General features: G+C 44.5%; 1 protein-coding gene across 1 annotated transcript in view; it reads right to left on the bottom strand.

The window, feature by feature from the left end:
* The window catches only part of TMTC1 (transmembrane O-mannosyltransferase targeting cadherins 1), a 151357-nt gene that overhangs the window by 90115 nt on the left and 40836 nt on the right, over window positions 1-20406 (bottom strand). The window contains exons 6-7 of the mRNA XM_074583505.1: window positions 3322-3403; window positions 2222-2325 (exon numbers count right to left, since the gene is read on the bottom strand). Coding sequence (XP_074439606.1) covers window positions 2222-2325; window positions 3322-3403 — 186 coding nt within the window. The remainder of the gene's footprint in view (window positions 1-2221; window positions 2326-3321; window positions 3404-20406) is intronic.

The following is a 20406-nucleotide window of genomic DNA, read 5'->3' as shown; positions in this document are numbered from 1 at the left end:
GACCCAATTTCTTTCTATATCCTACCACGCCCAGAGGGTGAGGACCACACCCAGAGAAGGTCAGCAACAAGAATAGGGTGCTTGTCCTTGTTAGGGCAAGTGGCAGGTACTGAACTGCAGCAACATGTTGTCAGGGCACTGATGAGCTTCACCCACACTTAATGCCCATTGCTCTAGGAGCCCCATTTTCAGCCCTGGTTCCTGGATGGACATGGAACTTGTGCTGTAGGTAGCCTGTCACCTGGATGGACCCTCTCAGACATGTGCTATGATTTGTCTCTGCTCCTGCCTCTCACCCCCTTCTCCTGGATGGACTTTGGGCCAGTGTTGCAGCCTTGTCTCCAGTTCCATCTCCTGACTGGACCCTGACCAGGATTCAGCAAACCTACTTTCAGCTTCTGTTGTCAGGACCCATCTGCCTGAGCATCAGCCATGGGAGGTTGATGCTAGATCCGCAGAGAAAGAATGACCAGCTAAATTTAACTCTGCATATTAGAAAGCCGTGTAATGGCTGGCATCCGGGCTTGCTGAAGGGATGGGTTTTCTGGATGGAAGATACAGGCTTCTGGATAAATTGTCTAAATGAAGGATTAAGATCAAGCTCATCAGAATTGGAAGAGCTGGGCTAACTACAGGGTTTTAGAATCCCCCCAGAATAGTAATACTGTTTTTTACTGGCAAGGGTCTCCTTAATGAGGTTTGGAGCAGGTAAGTGTTGCTGGACCGCAGGTGAAGCCAGGGCTGCTGCCGGCACCATGGAGGACCTCAGCCAGCAGCGCTCTCACTTGTCTTTCATAAAGCCGTTAATAAAATCCACAGTGCCGGTGGTAAAAATAGTCACTGTTTCATACTCTAAGAATGACTTAGCTTTTGCATTTAAAAAAACCCTTCCCCTGTCATTACAAGACGAAAGAGACAGACAGACGAAAGACATTTGCAGCACGGAATACGTAATTGGAATCAGGCCGGGATCATTTATGACTTCATGACCCCCATCTCAGCATAAACATATCAAAAAGGGACAGCAGCAAATCCTTCACGCCGTGCCGCACAGAGTCTGGTATTAATGACTCTGCCAGAAATGCTGCAAACAGATCAGAGCTTTCCAAGTCAGACGATGTGCTTCCTGGAAGCACTTTTAGCCTTGATGGTAATAGGAGCTGTTGTCACATTATCCTAAAGGTCTCCCAGATGAGATCCAGCCCAACTCTGCAGCAGATGTTGAATAAGGATTGTTTGATCTTAACCTGTGTCTCAGCTGTGATTCCACTGTTGGAATGAGGATCCAGCAAGGCCAGAAAGTGACACAGAGGAGGACTGTTCCCATTTGCATTGGAGACATCACGAAATTCCTCCAGAAGCCCCCAAAATGTCTCTCCCCAGTTCAGTAGCTAACCAGAGCAGTCATGCACATGGCCCCATCTTAAGAAGAAATCAGCTTCCTACCACCTTCTTGGAGCACGGGTCTGGTTAGGTCTGGAGGGAAGAGCTAAGTCGCAGCTGTCACTGCCTTGCTGGTCTGGCCCAGCACAGCCCGAGGGATGTGGTATCAGCCCACCTAACCACACACCATGTCCCAAGCAAGGGAAAAAAAAAAAAATTACCAAATTTAGGCATTTATGTATCTTAAAAAAAAAAACCAAAAACAAGTGATAAAATAACAAAAATCTGCTAACGCAAATTTCAGGTTTGTTGTTTTTAATTAATCCATGGAACCTATCCTTTACTTAGCCAGAGCTGCGCAGTACTGTGTGCCACCAGGGTCCTGCCTTCCACCTTCAGGGACCAGCCACGAATATTCCACCAACAGGCATGCTCATCCCCTGTTTATACAAACTTCAGCTGAAGCCAAAACTCTGAATGCTTGCATCCTGTATCTCAAAAGCAGCCATTTTTAAGGTTTAGGGTTAGGCTTGAGTCCCTGGGCTTTCCAGTCCTGTGCTCAGGCAATTAAATTTCATTGGGCTTTGCATAAAAATGAACTCACATTTTTCAGTAAGAAAGCATCTGTAAGATAACTCTACAGGACCCAGAGCATGCTTTGGGGGTTCAAATAATGATGGTTGCTTTCTATTCTAGACAGAGCAATAAGGAGAAGTAATTAAGTTAAAACAACAAAACAAGTTCTCTCATTTGCCATCTGTAAAACATTTTAGCACAGGGAAAAACTAATGTCAAGGCTACACTTTTGAAATCTTTTGTTTGATTAGTGGCGTTGTACCTTGTCAGTAAATACGGTGAGAATGAAGCTGGATTGTCCTGCTCCGAAAACATCGGCATGGATCCTCCCATTATCCAGAGGCGGAAATACAACACGAGAATCACCTTCAAAGAAGAGCATCTCGGTTAGCAATGTGCTACTAAGAAGAACTAAGCCTCCAGCAAATATTTTGCTGTGATAGCTCTCCATGCTCTGCTCCACTCAAGGGAGTCAGCTCAGCGGTTTAGGCAAAATTCACTTTTGCCACCCTGCGCAGGGTGACAAACATTGTCGTGTCCCCCCACTTTCACGTGTGCATTACTGACAGCAACTGGCAAATCTCTGCTACCCACAACAAAGGCAGCATTTGGAAGGACAAATCCATCACCCTGCTGCGGCTCAGACTGCAGAGTTTTGCTATTGACCTCTACCTAAATACAGAGGGGGAAAAACACAGCTGATGTCTTAAAAGCTATTATTGTTCACTCATGCTGGCACAGGTGTAAGGGCAAGCTCCATCGGCGTTTCCCATGCTGTGTAATCCTAATCCCTGGAAGGACTTCTGCGGGCTGGCACTCCCCCACCTTTCTGGGAGCCGCTTGTCAAGGGAGAAGCAAGGGGATCCGGCTCCTAGAGCAGCACAGGGAGTCACACGCCCAGCAAAGCCCCGTGGAGGTGCCGGTTTTCTCCTCTACAACATGTCAAGTCCTGCTTGGAGCACGCCCAGCAGCACGGATTTGCAAGGAAGAGCTTTTCTTGTGACTCTTACCGAGCCCTGTGCTGAAACTAACAGCATGCCACTGAAAAGTCAGCCCAGCACCAGAGACTCCCCCTGGTTTTAGGGCAGGAAATACTTGCTGATGATTATACGGTTTTAGAATCATAGAATCACATGATTCTATGAATTTAAGGGCAACCGCTATAAATTAAAAGAAAATTTGAACTGAAAACACAGCAATATTCTTGTCTCTGCTCAGCTGAAGTTTTCTAGACTATTTCCCAAGACTAACTTTGTGTTAAGATCTACCATCAATGCTTTCCGAGTCTTTTGGGATAACACCACACAACGTTCATTCTCGTCACATACACAGAAATACATGAGCAAGTCCATTTGTACTTACGTAGCTTATCACCAAAGCTGCTCTCTTCAAAAAGGGCCTTGCAGTATACAAGAAATTCTGGTTGTTATTTGCAGTCAGGTAGCTGAAATAGAAGGAAACAAATATTTCTCCAAATACTTTGAAACTATAACTCATTTTTCAAACTGGAAAAAAAAGCTGCACATTGTTTTAGCCACCCTAAACTAACGTGCAGCAATAATGACATCACTCTTACATCACTCTTACTCTTCAAAGCCCTTTCTACATGACTTAAGTAAAATATTGAGACCACTTCAAATAATACACACTATAATACACTGCAGTTTCCCCATCAAAATCTGGGTTTGTTTTGCCTTTTTTTTTTTTTTTTAAAAATCATCAATTAACTCCTTAATCCTCAGAAAACCCCCATGCGTGTCTCACTAAGATTGCTGTCTTCAGACTCCCAGAAGGCTGCACCAAGATGCATTTTTAAAAGGTCACCCAAACAGAGCAATTCAATTTTAGGCCATGATTAAAATGCAAAAACTCCTTGTTCCCAGCTCCCTGCTCAGTCTCTAGAGATGGGAATAACTGACTAGCAGAAGTGAACTTATTTTAAGCTCTATTTTTTTAAAGTGTATTGTGCACCCTTAAGTTTCATTTTAAGTCTGCTGACAAGGTGTTATGATAATTAACTGCACAGAGACAAACACACAGGTGGCTTATCATTGTAGGAGCGTTCATAAAAACCTTCCTGTTTCTCAATGAGTAAAATTAAACTGTATCTGGAGCCAAAACTACACATTTATTTTAATACAGAGTAGAAGCACTTGCCACATTCTAAGGAGCTTTCTTAATATAACAAATGGTGCCATACCTATGGCATTAATTCAATGATAATTCCATTTCTATTGAACTTACAGAGTCTTCATCATTGTAATAAAGCAATGAGAAACAAAAAGAAATTCAGAAGAGACAACAAGAATATTTTTAAGCATATAGGAGCTGGAAAACTATTGAAAAAACGACAAATAATTTTAAGAAGTTATAAATATCAAGTAAACAAAATAAATTCAAAAGGAAAACATTTGCAGGTTCCTCTGTGTAACATACAATCAGTATCAGGATACTCTATTTAAATGATTTACCAAAACCGCAGCATGAATCACCCCACCTGCACGCAAGTTACCTTTCCAAGCATGAAAGCATCATACATTTCTCCCGTGACCATCTAGCATATAAAACGCATCTTATTTCCTCTCCAAATTCCTCAAGACAGTCTATCATCTAATTGCTTCCACCCTTCAAGTCTTCCAAAAAACAAGATTGCAGCACTTCATAATGCTGCTAAGAGAGTCTTTAATATCTGGCTTTTTGTTCAAATTTTCTATAGGAGGAAGTTTGCAAGCCTGGTCACCATGGCAAGATGGAGAAAAGATTACACTGCAGACAAAAGCACCAGGGGTGAAGCCAGCAAGATACAGAGGCAGCATTCAACAAAAAGTATGAAGTACATCTGGGTGCTCTCTACAAAATAACCGCTCTCCAGAAAACTTTCCCTAAGTGCCATGCCTAAAACTTAGGAACCAAACCATACATTGTAAAGCCAGCCACATGACTTTCAGTCTTTGGTGTCTACTTATTAACAAGTGTTGACATTTAAGCACCGAATCTGAATTAAATGTCAGACTAGTCTTCAAGGGCTGAACTCCACAAAGTGCAAAGTTTTTTTGAGCTCCCACTGATTTTAATCAGGCTCCAGCAAGTACAAGTGAGATGAAACTAAGCCTTCAGCTTTCTCTCTCCATGAAAGGTCAGGTTGGCCTTCAAGTGTTCACCATGGCCCTGCTCCAAAGCCCACTGGAGCCAAAGGGAAAGACTCTCAGTGACTTTAATAGCATTTGGATCAAACCCCGGTCTTTTGTTCCCTACTGGAACCTTTTATGAAACTCAACCCTCTCGTGATTTGCAGGGAGAACAGAAGTGTTGGGTTGCATTTTGTTTATATTTTTATGGGTGGAGGGAGGAGAGCCCTCTATTAATCACGCTGCCTGACTCTTTTCAAGAACCTGTTTTCACTCGATTGTAGTTTTAACTAACTGCAACATGTCGGGCAGAAATTTTCCATTACAAATATTTGCTTTAGGTGGAATTATTCTAGGAAAAGATCAGCCAGAACAGTTCAGCTTTTTCTCCACGACTTCAATTAGAGACAGAGGAGAACTTTTATCGGTGTCAAAAAGTTTGCCAACTTCATCCTTGAGAAACGGCAACACCTCGCACCAGTGACCTAAAACTCTCGAGGTGGCCGTCATCTCCGGGCCACATGTTTGCCACCCTCCAGAACCGCTACCTACGGTCAGGCAACCTAAGCTCGGGGGGCAGCACCTACAGGGAGGTGGGGGCAGGCAGACCCCACTGTTTTGCCACGCTCGGTGGGGATTTGGCTTTTAGCAGATCAAGTTTGCATCAAGGATGTTCCAGCTGGAACAACTGCTAAGGACAACGCGCTGTTTGTGAAGGCAGCCCTTCAGTGAGAAGAGTAAACTTCATTTTAGGCTGCTGAGGCTCAGGAAAGCACGCCTGTGCTTCAGGGCCTTGCAAACACTGATCCAGTTCTGGAGACCACCATAGAGCATAGAGAACGCATCATTATTACCACCTCTCTGTTCCCCCTCAAGCCTGGCCTGAGGAGAAAATTAAAGACAGAAAATGAACATAAATGGAAGAAAGGGGTTGCTCTTTCATCCTTGGCGGTACAGTACAGGAATGCTTATTTTTAAAACACCATGATTTTGACTTTTTTTGTGTGCCTACGAGTAACTAAAATGCTGCCCACCTCTCGAACTTCCTTGCGGCAAGCATAACACCATGCAACTACCAAACACAGTTTCAAGGCATGAGTTTACCTGCAAGTGAAAGTTAATTTGAAGTAATCCACCAAATTGCAGGGTAGCTCTGGCCACTGCAGAGCAGGCCTTTTGAAAGCACTTCAGAAAATCCTGCCAGGCCCCTCACAGTTTATGTTGTGGAGCAGTAACATCTCCAGGAAAAAAAAGAAACCCCTGCACTGACACCAACTGCAAACCACCACCCTGTGCTACAAAGCACATGGGAGCGAGAAGGAACCAGAATGAATGCAATGGGTAACTGGGAATGGGTGAAGCAACAGAGTTCAGAGGGCCCTGAGCTTTCTGATCCTTTCTAGAAATGCTTTTGCTACTTCACAGCTTCTGTTAACAAATGTTTCTTTCCACCATAGTTCAATGATGAAGAATCAAAGCTTTTCCATTTTGAGAAAGGGACTATCCTGAAGTCTATCTGGAAACCACAAAAGATATCATGGTTCATTGCTGTCCACAGCTGTCCGTAATCCAGCTGATCCCTGTAAATCCATCAGATCAACCTGTGGGAGAGGCTGACACATGTGTGTTGTGCTCAATGCATCAAAGCTTTACAAGAACCATGTGGTCTTCCAGAGTACCTTACTGAGGCTACTTCTTGTTTCAGGGAAGGTAACTAATAAAACATCTCATGTCTGGTGCAGGCCAAGAACAACATGCAGCTTAAAATCAAACAAACCTGGATGAGGAAGTTTGCTAAATGTCAGTGACAGACAGACAGCATGTAAAACGTAGTAGCGGTTTCTACATGTAAAACTGCAGCTTGCAAACACATCTAAAGTTACGCTGAACTTTGCTCAGACAACCTTAAGATCAGCCAAAGCTCTTTATTTTGTCTTTAGCTAGGATAATCAAAGAAATTACTATTACAACAGTTTAACTGGTTTATACCTGTTTTAAATAGCTGCCTTGTATAAAGTCATTTACAGGTCAGATTTCCGTGCATTTGCCAACCACACCAGGCTGCCAAACATCCCACTGTTCCTGGGAACCACTCCCTATCACCTGCTCCACCCCGACCAGTGTAATGTGGCTCCCCATGCCAAAACACACACACACGTGTTCATTCCCACATGAGAACAGGCGTGGGACAGATGTAAGGAAACTGTACTGATGGTAGCTCCGCGCAGCAAACTGCTACCTGCAGAGCAGGCGAACATTTCAAGGTGTGGGTCTCCCACATTTTCATAATGAAATGATAAAATTAGAGGAGGCAATCCAGATCGCCAGGTTTGCTAAACAAGTGTGAAAAGAGCCCATTTGGGCAGAGGTTCCACCTCTGCCTCGTGCCAGCTTTCCCACGAAGCAAACCAGCATGTAATTGCCTACTCGCTGTCTTTTAAAAGACTTTCAGGAATACTCCCTAAAGCAACCAGAATCACAACAAACAATAAATCCAAGAAATGCTTAATAATGCAGGGACTTCTCTCGCACAGTTCAAGCGGAGGCCAAGACAGATATTTGGCAGCTCTGGCTTCCTGAAAAGCACGGCTCATCCTGAAATCAATTACATCATCAGGGCACTTGGAGGTTTTATAATTGAAGACAGCAGGGTAGGTGGCCTAGTAAAACTCAATACCATGCAGTTTACAGGAATGTAAACTTTGCTGGTACCAGATGGACTCCGTGTTAATCAAAACAAACTTCTCTAAGAAGCAGGCAGCTTTTTTAATTTGCCTGTACCATTGGAGGCATCTAGAGTTTACAGAAAGGAGCGGGGCAGCTCCTCAGCTGCCGTTCATTGCCACGGCTGTGTGAGCCATTGCAGACGATATCGGCAACACATTTATCCCACGCTGCAGCTGACTCAGCTTTGCTATAAAACATGAACTCGCTCTTGTGTTCTCTTTGAAGGCTTTCTCAAGGGAAATGAACAAACAATTAAGATGTGTGATGGATGCTCCCCATTGGGGACATCTAAAAGACCAACACAAGTACGCGGTAGAACAAGCTTTGATATTTGGAGAGCTCGTTTTGGCCAGGTCCCTCCACTGTAAGATCATTGCTCCCATTTATATTCCTCCCAGGAAACACATCCAACTCCCACCAACTCCTGGTATTCTGAACTAACGTTTTCAAAACCCTAATAGGGGGTTTCCCTAAAAGAAAACACTACAAGGATGAGTATAAAAGCAAGGCTGTCAACTTATTCTTAATTATCGATAACAGTAATACACCTCTAATTAAGACATTTTTCAACTTAGAAGGTGCTATTTTAAGCGAATGTCCGAGTTTCAGATCATTGGTAAATGCACATCTAATCCCAAACCAGTTAGACAGACTTCCCTGCTGATAATGCACAAGTTTAACAGGAGCCATATTTTGTCCGTAGAGACCACCTTACCTTTTCTACCTAAAGATGACCTCCTTATAATCTGTCCAGACAGCTACATTTTGTGTTGGAGAAGTATTGTTTCAACCTAGCTCAGCCTATATTCCTCCTTGAGGACAACCACTGAGGGCCAAGCATACATGGTATTCGAGGGAGAAAACAGGAGTGAAAAATCCATCGTGAGGTAAAAGAAATTGAATAAAAAAAGAAAAACCAATACATTCCAGACATGTCTGGATATTTAACTTGCTTAAAATACCTGTCAATGCAGGGAAATAAAATATAAGTTATAGCTACAGGTTTTTCAAGGGAGAAAGACAAGCCCTCCTTCTTCCCTCTTTATGAGTAGTCTTGACATTCCCTGCAGCATGTGTGGCATCCTTGCTCCGTATCTCCCTGGAGAGCCCTAAACCCCAGCCACCACTACCCACGCAGACCCAGATGCATAAACACACACAAACAGAATCAGTTTTTACAGACCCTTTAGGGGACCATAGAGAGATTTTATGAAAGTCACAACTGTTTTAACTCATTTGCACTGATAACGGCATGTATCTTGGTGTACATTTTCAGATGTGACAACAAATTTGGAGTTCTTGCCGTTTTTTGGATTTTCAGGGAGAGCACAGCATAACTGTATTGCTATATACAGCAGAAAAGGCGATCCCAGTTGTGGCTTTTCCTTATTCTTCTAGGCAATACATATCTCATTCTGTGTGGGATGAAAGCGGAGGAAGAAAACTGGGAGGAACGGGGGAAGGAGGGGAGAGAGGCACAGTAAGAGATTAGGAATAGAAAGAGAAAAAAGGAAAGTAGCAAAATGCACTTAACGGATCAAAGATGTGACGAAGAAGATGAAAAAGGGCTTCCCTTCATACCAGACATTCCACCGACGCGACGAGGAGACAAGGTGGAGCAGGGCTAACAGGAAAAATAAGACCTCATCAAAGCACGGCCACCTTCCGCCAGATCTCAGGAAACCAAAGCACCATGCCTGCAATTTAAAGCTTCCATCGGTTTCAGCCATTTTATTTCCTCTGCATCACACACACCTGAGGCATTAAAATCCACCATTAGGCTCGTTATTCCCTGTCCTAGGCCAGTTAAGGGCTCGTATAGAGGTATTCCAAGTAACTGCACTATGAGCAGCACTGGTAGCAGCTTTGGCTGCTCCACACGTTCAACTACAAACCCCTGTTTTCAGCTGCTTGTTCTTTTAACAAGCTTTATTTTTTCATTCAGGCTGAAAGGAGCTTGTGTCAAGCTGAAATTGTTTTCTTCTTTGAAAGACTAAGGTTAAACAGTTAGGCTGTTCCTGAAAAAGCAATTAGAGAGCTTTGCCCATGTCCACCAAGTTGTGCAAACGCTTTACCAGGAAAACTTCAGTGGTTCCATACTTCAGAGCAGGGATTTGAAATTTAGCAGAGAGACTGCAGAGATGCTCCTGTTGTTGCTTTCAGCAACAACTCACACCACTTCTGGGCACGTGACAAGCCACCAGGGGAAAAAAAAAAAAAATCTCCATTTGCAATGCTCACTAGAGATCTCTATCAGCTCCTCGGAGTCTCCAGCCCTACCAAACAGCATCTATCAGGGGCCCGCAGGAACAGCACCAGACTCTCCTTGCAATTGCTCCTACAAAGCCATTGGGATACGCGATTCTCTCTCCTGCAATGCCTGTATCCAACCTGGAGGAGACGATGTACTTGGATTGCAGAGGGATGAAAATTTGTGGCTGAAGAAGAGGCTACGTGAGTGTGTGTTACAAGGAAGAGAGGGGATAAAAGAGGGAAGATAGGCAGGAGAAGCAGGAACGGGAGCAAAGAGGATCAAGGACTGGAGAGAAAGAAAGAGAAAGATGGAGATGCAAGGAGATATTCAGACCTCTGCTGCTGTCAAAGATCCAGCGGCAGCATCCAAGCAATCCACTGCCACTGGAGCTCCACTCACTTGTGTCCCCAGTGAGCACTCAGGAGCTGGGCTGCGGCACCAGAGGCAGGAAAGAGCCGGCCTTCCCCAGAGCAGCTCAGCTTAAGAAAGCAGCTGTGCTTTTGACGAACCAATCTAGCAGGAACAGATGGACCCAAAACCACAGAGGACAGCCAGGACTCCAACAGACTGACTGCTGCTTTCGTGTCTTTGCACAGCAAAGAGGCAGCAGCTCTCAAATAGTCTTCTCCAAAAGGCAGCACAACACCCATGGGCAACACTCGTTCTGCAGAGGAGGCAAAAAGCCTCCAGGCTTGGTAAAGCGGCCTGCTTGCACACAGGCAGGGAGCGTGTGGTCTGCGAGGTACCTAAAACACGCTCCCTAATCAAAAAAAAAAAAAACCTCACTGACTGGCCAGCTTTTATGTGAAGAGAGGAGGAGGTTCTCCTCCATTCATGCACAAGGCATCGTTATTGCGAGTGGAAATTATTGAGGTGTCCCTGGGAACCCAGTGTCCTAGTAAAAATTTACAAACAAGCCATAAAAGATGCGGAGGCCTGCTGCGTTGCTTTGATGCTCTCCATAAAGCGTTTCATGTCAGTAAACACACACTGGTCCAAGTAGCCTGCTAATTTAGAGAAGGAACCATGGTGGCTTTAAAATTATGTATGTGCAATTAGGGAATTAAGGCTCCAGTTTTCCGCTGTTTTCTTTGCCTGAGATCCCCGGTAAGCAAGCGTGGGTTGTTTGGTTTTGTTTTGTTTTTTAAAAAAAGAGAGAAATTTAAAAGTTTACAACAGGAGAGAAGACAAGGAGTAAGCTCCTTCCATCAGTAAAATATGACAGAGGAAGAGCACAGGAATCAGTGTCTCTGAGATTGTCAGTCTCTTTCTGATGAGCATCCTGCATTCAGCACAGGAGAGGAAAGATATGCATCTCAAAGCAGGAAATAACACATACCGCTGCTAGCAACAGCAGACCATCCTGGATTCAAACACAGCACCAAAAAGATCAAGTAAGGAATGGAAAAAAAAAACCCAACCAACAAGAAGAACAGGACAAAACAGAAGCTGCCGTATTCAGGTACACTACCTACTTCTCATGGACAACACACATGGCACCACGCAGGCAACCAGCCCCCAGAAGACGCAGTGAGGAGCACAGTCCAGCTGTAAATATGTCCAGCGAAGGCAAGAGCCCAGGCACCAAGCCCCAAGGCAAGGATGGATGCTCTCCCCCTACCACAGCCACCAGGCAACCCCAGGAGCAGCAAAGAGCTCCCCTAGAGAAAAAGCCCATCACCTCCTCCCTTCTCCATACGTCAGCCCTAAAAAAAGTGATAGGCACCAATGAGAAGCACAGGGGTAGGTAAGGGTCAGCTGGTCCAAATCCCAGCTCCTGAAACAAGTCTTTAAGGAATTTAAATAACCTACTGGTACAGAGTTTGACTTGAGGAAGGAGGGGAAGAAGGCAAACTTTTAGAGCGGAGCCTGCTCCCAATCAGGGCAAATGCTCAGTTGTGGGTTTTTTTCTTAAATGTGCTTGCTGAACTTAATTATATTTTTTGAAGTCATCATTTGGGGTCAGCCCAAAAAAAAAAAAAAAAAAACCAAACATTTTGCAATGCTTGGAGAGGCACATCATGTTTGAGTTGTGAGCATTTCTGGTAAATCAAGCGAAAGTGGTAAGTGAAAGTCTGGTTTCAGGAGGAGACATGGGCACAATTTGCAGAGAAATGCAGGGAGGAAATAAGTGCCTGGAACCCCTGTAAAAATAGCCTGAAGGGTATTGCTTTATTTCAAAACCTATTTGTTTTGAATTTATTTTTTTTAATTCTTACATAATTTACTTGTGAATACAAAACTACTTTTCAAATTCAATTTAAACTCCCATTTTTCACTTAACCAGAGAGGGGGGAAAATGACACATCCGCAGTTTGAATCCTCGAGTTTGAGATAAGAAGATGGAAAGAGTATGATGGGGTAGAGGGACCATGAACCTTCAGGACAGTAAAACAGAGCGTGTATGGGGAGCTCACCAGACTTCATGTCCAAGAACCAATTTACAGATATCTAGAAAGAAAGGGGGGGGGGGACACATTCATGTATTTGATATTCTTGATAACCACCTCTACCTTCAGCCAGTGAGCTTTAAGGGCTGGGGATGGGTTAAAGGACCATGCTAGTACAGGAGCAGGTACGGAGCAAGGAGAGAGCAAGAACTAGTGCACAGCGCACTACTGCAATAGCAACAGAGGTGTTAATGAAGACCAAAAAAAGCTTGAGTGGATTCTCCTGAAAATACCCTTTAAATTAAACGGTGTTAATGAAGACCAAAAAAAGCTTGAGTGGATTCTCCTGAAAATGCCCTTTAAATTAAACGAGCTTATAACCTATTCAGTTACACTGAGGATTTTCCCAAATTCACACGATGGAAAGGGATGGTCCTTGTTTGGATCCAGACTGTCTGTCAAAAGCCATCAGTGGCAGAGCCACTAAATGCAGCTGTATTGTCCTCAAGCTGAAGCTTGGCCCGTTTTCCACAAACTTTTCCTTCAAAATGAAACCCAGGCATCAGCTACTTAAAAAACAGTTTACTGGATGTCAATGCTAAATACTTCAGGAAGAAGGTATTTCCTTTCCGGAAAATTCTTAATCTGACATTTGATCTGGCATGTCCCTTTGCTTCTGTCAGATTAAATAAAGCGATTCGTAAATATGTCACAGCCATCTCTAAATACAAAATAAATGGTAAAAAGAAAAACAACCCTTCCTCACTCTTTTCTTGTTAGAAAACCGTCTGTTATTTTTAACATCCTCAAAAATAGCTTGTTCTTTTTAAATATGAATGACACGAGTCTGTTAGCAATATAGCGAAGAAGCAAAATAACATTCTTCAGAGCTGGTATCCTTTCAGAGAAACTTTTTGATGTTTGCAATCAAGTGCAACTCAATGCCAAAGTTCTACTGCAACACAGAAAGAATCTGAACGAAAACAATTCAAAAATTGGCAGCAAATGACTTCTTTTGTCAGCAGCCCTGTAAGTAAATTGTGCCTGTGCTATTACTGTTGGCATGAAATACCAAACACTGTACTTCCAACAACTTTTATCTCTGTCGCTTTTCCACACAATCATCTACACACAAATCCTTAAATTCTTCAAATTAAAAATGGACTGGTTCTTTCATCACAGACACTCATGGTTCGGTTATGATAGGGTTCATCTGTGAAAAATTAAAATTAAAATCCGCAATAGCCAGTAAAGATTAGTAGCTTGCTTTAAATGGATTTCCTCTGCAAAGCTATTCTTTATATCTCATCTAAACAGATAATAAATGGTAAAAGCCAAAAGCACATCAATAAAACAGTAATTCTGAAGCTTGGCAGAATTAGAAAAAATAATTACATTTTATCCTATTTTGACCACAAGTCAGTCTCATCTATTGCCAGAAAAATACAACCACAAATATTCCAGTCTTAAGTCACTAAGATTATTTGCTTTGAACTGCATTGGCAGCTTCCAAAAATAAGCAGTAGCAAGAAAACGACATCATTTTGTAGTCTCCATCTCCACAGAAGTGGGTTTAAATTCTGATATTTAAAAGCCTGGCAAGCATGAAAGATTCTGCACAGTTGCTCACAGGAAAGCTTACGGGATGTTGCGCTCAGCCAAAAATACGAGCAGCTTCTGCCCCGGGGATTTTGCAGCAGCTTGTAATGCACTCCCCAACCACATCAAACTTTTGCAGGACGGGGCTGGAGCTGACACTCAGTAACGCTCAGATGCGTATTTGTAGGGACAACAGAACCGTCCCACATAACCAATAGTCTCTCTTCCACAGACACCCCACGCTTGAAGGCCCATCGCCCATTTGGGGAAACCCATGAAAATGCATCGTGAAGTTTGTTTGAGGCTTCGTCACCCTCCAGCGTAGTCATGGCCTGGGTTGTTCTGATAAGCCATGACCAAAATCAGTTTAATAAGGTCATCTCATCCCTTCCACAGCCCCACTGTGCAACGCGCCTCCGCACTGCCCGAAGGGACACCTGCTCTGGCTACCATGTGGGGCATCCTCCAGCACCTGTCCCACAAGCCAACCAAAAGGAGGGTGCGAGGACATGGGCAGACAGGGCCTAGTGGGCAAGGAGAAGGAGCCACACATTGCAGGAAAAGTTATAGGTCCCTCAGAGGATACCCCTGTGGTCTGTGCTTGTCTGGACTCCAGACAGTGATGGGATCCGGTCAAAAACGATGCAGATGTCTAGAGAAGAAGGCACAGGTGGTGGAGGAGGGGAAAGGTGAGAAGTGGTACCAGAGCTACCACAACCATGTCTCTCATTCGTAAGGGACAGTGGTGGCTCTTGCAGGACCACTGCTGCACAGGTGCATGGACACAGCCAGGACCTTGGCCTCAAAGGCCACCAGAAGAGTCACTACGGAAGCCACTACAGCAGAGCCCCTGCTCCACAGCCTGGCGGCAGTCCCATTGCAGCTAAAGCAGAAGAACCAATTCTCCGAAATTCACTTGTAAAGACGCCCCAGGACAAGCAATGCTGCAACAAAACTGATCCAAAGACTCCTGCATAAATTTGCTCACAGGAAACAGATATTTTCATTTAACCAACCAATTCTTTTTCTTTTCTTGTTCGCCTTTAGTATTTACACTGCATATGTTTGATCATATTATTAAACACAATAAATAGGACCTTGCTGAATAATTAAGAAAAAAGTACCAGCCAGCGTGGGTAATATTGCCAACCAAGACAAGAAGACAGAGAGCTGCCGTTATTTCTGTATTTGAGTTATTGATTAAATGTAACATCCGTAAAGCAGCAATCAGAATTGCTATTCTGCAAACATTCCCAGAGAAATAAAGACTTGTTCCAAGTGTCAATCACGTATACTCCTGTGGTTAAAATGCAATTAAACAAGTAAAGCATCCAATATACCCACAAGCTAAACAAAAACAAATCACAAAAACCTGAACCGTGGTGCAAAAACAAAGGCAAGATTTTTTAAAACATAAATCAAAAATGAAAAGTGTCAGTACAGGCTGTTGTTTGTAAGCCATTGTAAAAACTTCCAAATTACATGTATACATGTTATTTATACACACGGAAAAGGGTCTTTTTCTGAGATATGTCTCAGTAGGAAAAATCTTCTGAAACAGTAATGCTTTACTTCTTCCAGAAAACTGTCTTTCTTTTTCATGCTTCCTGGTTTACTTTTTTTTTTTTAAGCAGTGAAAGGGATGGTGAGAGAAACATTCTTGAATTAACTATGCAAAACTCTTGCCCTCAGACCCTGAAGAAAGAAGGTTATTCTGAGAAAAAATATGAAAGTAAGAATAACACCAAACAAATGTAGCGATTAAGCAGCCTCCATTTGATCACCAGAAACTAATACAGAGAGCAACATCGAATCACAGAATGGTTTGGGTTGGAAGGGACCTTAAAGACCATCTAGTTCCAACCCCCCTGCCATGGGCAGGGACACCTCCCACTAGACCAGGCTGCTCAAAGCCCCATCCAGCCTGGCCTTGAACACTGCCAGGGATGGGGCATCCACAGCTTCCCTGGGCAACCTGCTCCAGTGCCTCACCACCCTCACAGTAGAGAATTTCTTCCTAATAGCTAATCTAAATTTCCCCTCTTTCAGTTTAAAACCACTACCCATCGCTACATTCCCTGATAAAGAGTCCCTCCCCATCTGTCCTGTAGGCCCCCTCTAGGTACTGGGAGGCCGCTATAAGGTCTCCCCGGAGCCTTCTCTTCTCCAGGCTGAACAACCCCAGCTCTCTCAGCCTATCTTCATAACACCCTCACCAAAGGCCAGCAGACTCGCCAAGAGCAAAGAGCCAGAGGCAGAAGCCATACCAGGGGGACACCGGGGACCGCACCAGCAAGACCTCACAGCCCAACCAAGCGAGCTGCGAGCCCCGTACACTGCCACCTCCCACGGAGGGAAGAGGCCCAGCATTTTGGAAGAGGACAGCCACACGTCTTCACCGAGAGCATGAAGTTTCAAAAATCATGCTTTGCTTGTGGATCCCACGTGGGTAAGAAAGGAGCAATCTCCAAACCAGCTGCAGTTTCTATTGCATTTGGCACACGCCTCCTGTGGTTCTTAGTATAGGAGGCACCTATGCTATGGACACCAGCCCTGGTTCAGAGCTTCTCCTCTTTGGCCAAAAGTCTCTAACCTGACCCGCCGAGGGCAAGGGGTTACTGCAGTGTTTTCTGAGGAGCAGAGAAGTGGTGGAATGGAGTACCTATGCGGCTGCTGCCTGTCAAAGCTTTCTCCAGAGAGCACGAGCTCGCCCAAGTGCACTTTGCTTAAGCAAAGCTATTCCGTCTGCTTCAGTTTTGTTTCCTTGAATTGATAGCTCGGGGCTAGGATGGAGAAGGCAGAAAAGGGCACTGTTCACAAGGGCCAGAAAGAAACAGAATTTTACAAGATGTATGGAGCGAACCAGGGCAAAGTGTTGATGAACATACTGTGCTTCGGGCAACTTAATAAAACTCACATTACAAAAATCACTACAAATCATCTGCATCAGTTTAACATCTTGACCAAACCATACATGCTGCATTACCCTGTAGGCTGATCGCCTCAGGTAAAAAGAAAAATTCTGCCCAATTCACCAGTACCTATTACAGAGCAATAACCCACTGCTCCCTTTTTTTGTTTGTTGGGTTTTTTTAACCTCTGATGAGTTTGGTTTAGTGCCCTGAGCTGATCCAGGAGTCTCTCCCTTTGCAAAGAGCCATCTGACAGCATGCCAGAGCTGCTGTCTCCAGAATTAGGACAGAGACGTCGAAACGCACAGAGGCAAATTGATCTGATCGATCTCTCGGAGAGTTGAGAAGCACACGGTCCTCAGAGACCTTTATTTTTTCGATCTGCAATGAAAGGGCCTGGCAGTAAACTGGAGAGAGCCAGTTTTATAAGCTGGGAGGGAAACGATTATAGAACCGTAGCAGTTCGGGGATCTTCCAGCTGGTTTAAATGATTTGGCTTCCTTACAAACATAGTGAAGGTGGGAGGGAAAGAAAACTCCTAAAGGTCAGCCATGACTGCTATAGGTATCTCAAACATTTAATGTGGAGACAGGGGCAGGGGGAGGAAGGAGGAATACAGAGGAGGAACGGAAGTTACTGCATCCGTATGTAAATATGGATTAAGGGAGCAGACAGTCTCCTGCAATATCTTATGCAAATGAGCAATATTAATAGAGAGACCAGAAAGCAACACCATTTAACCCGAGCTCCAATGATCATAGCGGGCAGGCACCTGGATGAGGTGTAAATTCAGATTTCCCCAGAAAGCGCTGAACTGACCCTACTCTGCCACGGCTCAAAAGGCAGCTTTTACTGCTGGGTGAGGTACCATTTCCCAAAGGGAACAAGAGCTGATTCTTTGCCTCCTTCATTTGTTTTTCCCCACTTTATTACACAGGCTGAGCTATTATATGTGCCACACTGATAGTTTCGCAGGGAAGCGGTAAAATCTCCAAACTGCTCAGAGAGGAAGGGGGTGTTTCGGTTGAAACTTTTTGGTTATTTCAACACAGATTTGCAACTTTGCCAGCCCCACACTGCACTTTTGCGAGCTCCACAAGAAAAGCAAGTGGCATTGCATTGACCAACCTTCAGCAATGCAGGCTGGTGGGAACAAGGAGTAGCATCTTAATAGCCTCCTCTTTCTATCCCACTCCTGGGAAAAGCGTGACTGTTATTGAATCTAACTCTTTTTCTACATTTTTTATTTAGTAAGTGTCCAAAATAGACACAAAACATGCTGTTCACTGGTTCACTGAGAAATACTTTTTTTCCTTTTTGTTTTGGGCTTTTTTTTTTTTTGCAGATGGTTAGGGTTAATAAAAAACAGTTTGGTTTAAGCAAAGCTTTTTAGGATGCCCAGTTGTTGGAGTTTTTTTCATTAGGACGAATCTAGTAAATTAATTTTCATCCCGTTGGGAGTGAACTAGATGCTTGTTCCCTCCTTCCTCCAAGGTCAGCAGGCCACACTCTGCTTTGGTTCCTTGCTGGCACAGGCTGCACGCTGATTTTGGCAGGTCCCAGGCTGGTTGGAAGTCTGCAAACTCAAGGCTGCCCCTGCTGCCTGCTCGGGCAAGGTCGAGCAGGCTGGCATCAGCAGCCACCTGCGGCACAGGTTACAGCACGGCTGGCTACACAGAGGCTCTCCATGCCCTTCGCCCAGCACCTGGGCTTAGAGCCGACTCCATGGTTTTGACCTGATGCAAACATAGGTGCATGTGGAAGCATTTCAAACGTGTAATTAGGATCCTGTGCATGTCTCTCCAGTAGCATCTCTAGAATAAAGACTGTATTATACAATCATGGAATAGTTTGGGTTGGAACAGACCTTTAAAGATCATCTAGTTCAGCCCCCCCGCAATAAGCAGGGACATCTTCAACTAGATCAGGTTGCTCAAAACCCTGTCGAACCTGACCTTGAAATTTTCCAGGGATGGTGCATCTACCACCTCTCTGGGTAACCTGTTCCAGTATTTTACTGTTTATACCAGCTCACACCCCTTGCCTCAGCCAACCATCCCCCAATTGCACGCAAACCCACTTTAAAACTCAAACGTGCCAGATATTTAATTTATTTCAATTTTTTTTTTCTCTTACTGATTCTGCAAGGCCACATCTGATATAAATAATATCAGCACCCAGCAAGTTACAGAAAAGAAGCTGAAACCCTACGGACTCCATCACACTTTCACTTCTGTCAACAGCCGCCTCTTGCTGATTTCACAGCAGGAGTCATAACTTCTTTCCACTTACTTTATTATTATTTTTTTAAAACAACTTTTGGCGGAGGGCCAGCACTTGATGAAGAGTGAGACAATCCCACCGGGTGCTGTTCATCCGTGTCCTGCCAGCATTCCTGGCGCTAACCGACCCGCCGCTTGGGATTTACAACGCTTGCGTGAGCACGTCACCGCGCTCACGTCGGGGAAGGCTTGCTCCCTCTCCTGCCCTCTTTGCTCTGCCCCTCCAACTATCCCCGGAGAGCATGCAACGGGAGTCAGACAGATTCTGCTCTCCCGAAACAAACCACATACTAAAATCCTGGTGAAAGCCGTTGGAAACCCCTGCGAGACGAGTAGCAGCAGCAGAGGGGGTATTCATAAAGATTAACTTTTGCCAAGGGAATTTTGATCAGGTGAGAGGGAGAGGGCTGATGCAGAGCCATCCTTCCCTCTGAGTCACCCTCTGGGGACCCTCTCTCTCCATCAGCTGCTTCCCTTGGACTCAGCTCCCTCAAAACCCGTGCTGTACAGACACAGCTCAGGCTCTGAAAAAAATAATTAGAACTACTGAGGGAGAAAAACCACCTTTTGGGTCTGGTATTTATTGAGCAAAAGAGTGCAGGATACTTTCACCCTCTCGGCAACCCTGCCTTTGAGATCCCAGCAACTGATGCCAGCTTTGATGGAAAAATATGTTGCCGCTCCCCAGAAAGCGTGGGGCTAGTTTTTTCTTTGCTGCTCTGTGGGTCAATCAAAGAGACAGATTCATAAATGGAAAAGCTTCTGTCATCTTACAATAGCAGTACACAGACAGGCTGCCTCTCAACAGGAAAAAAAATAAAATATAAAAGAATTACAAATAGCGTTGATATGGTAACACATGTTTAAAATCAGTTATGAGAAGGCCAGAGGAGAACTTATCCAGAGCCCCAAGTGCCAGCCAGTCTTACAGCTCTTTGGCAGAGGTAACTCTGGAAAAACAAGGTGGGGATATTTGCTTTTTGGCTTGCAGATGGTCTGTGACGATGCAATCATACCTCAGTCACACGCTTCAGCCGAGACCCAGAGACCAAACCGTTCCCGGGATGCTGAACTCAGACAGGCTCTTCGGGACCATGCACCTCGTGTCCGAGCGGGGAGCACCTGGCTGCTCACCAGAGACTCCATCTCTCAACC

Source organism: Larus michahellis, chromosome 1 (assembly GCF_964199755.1).
Source record: "Larus michahellis chromosome 1, bLarMic1.1, whole genome shotgun sequence".
In the NCBI taxonomy this organism is placed as follows: Eukaryota; Metazoa; Chordata; class Aves; order Charadriiformes; family Laridae; genus Larus; species Larus michahellis.
This window is presented reverse-complemented; position numbering and strand designations above follow the sequence as displayed.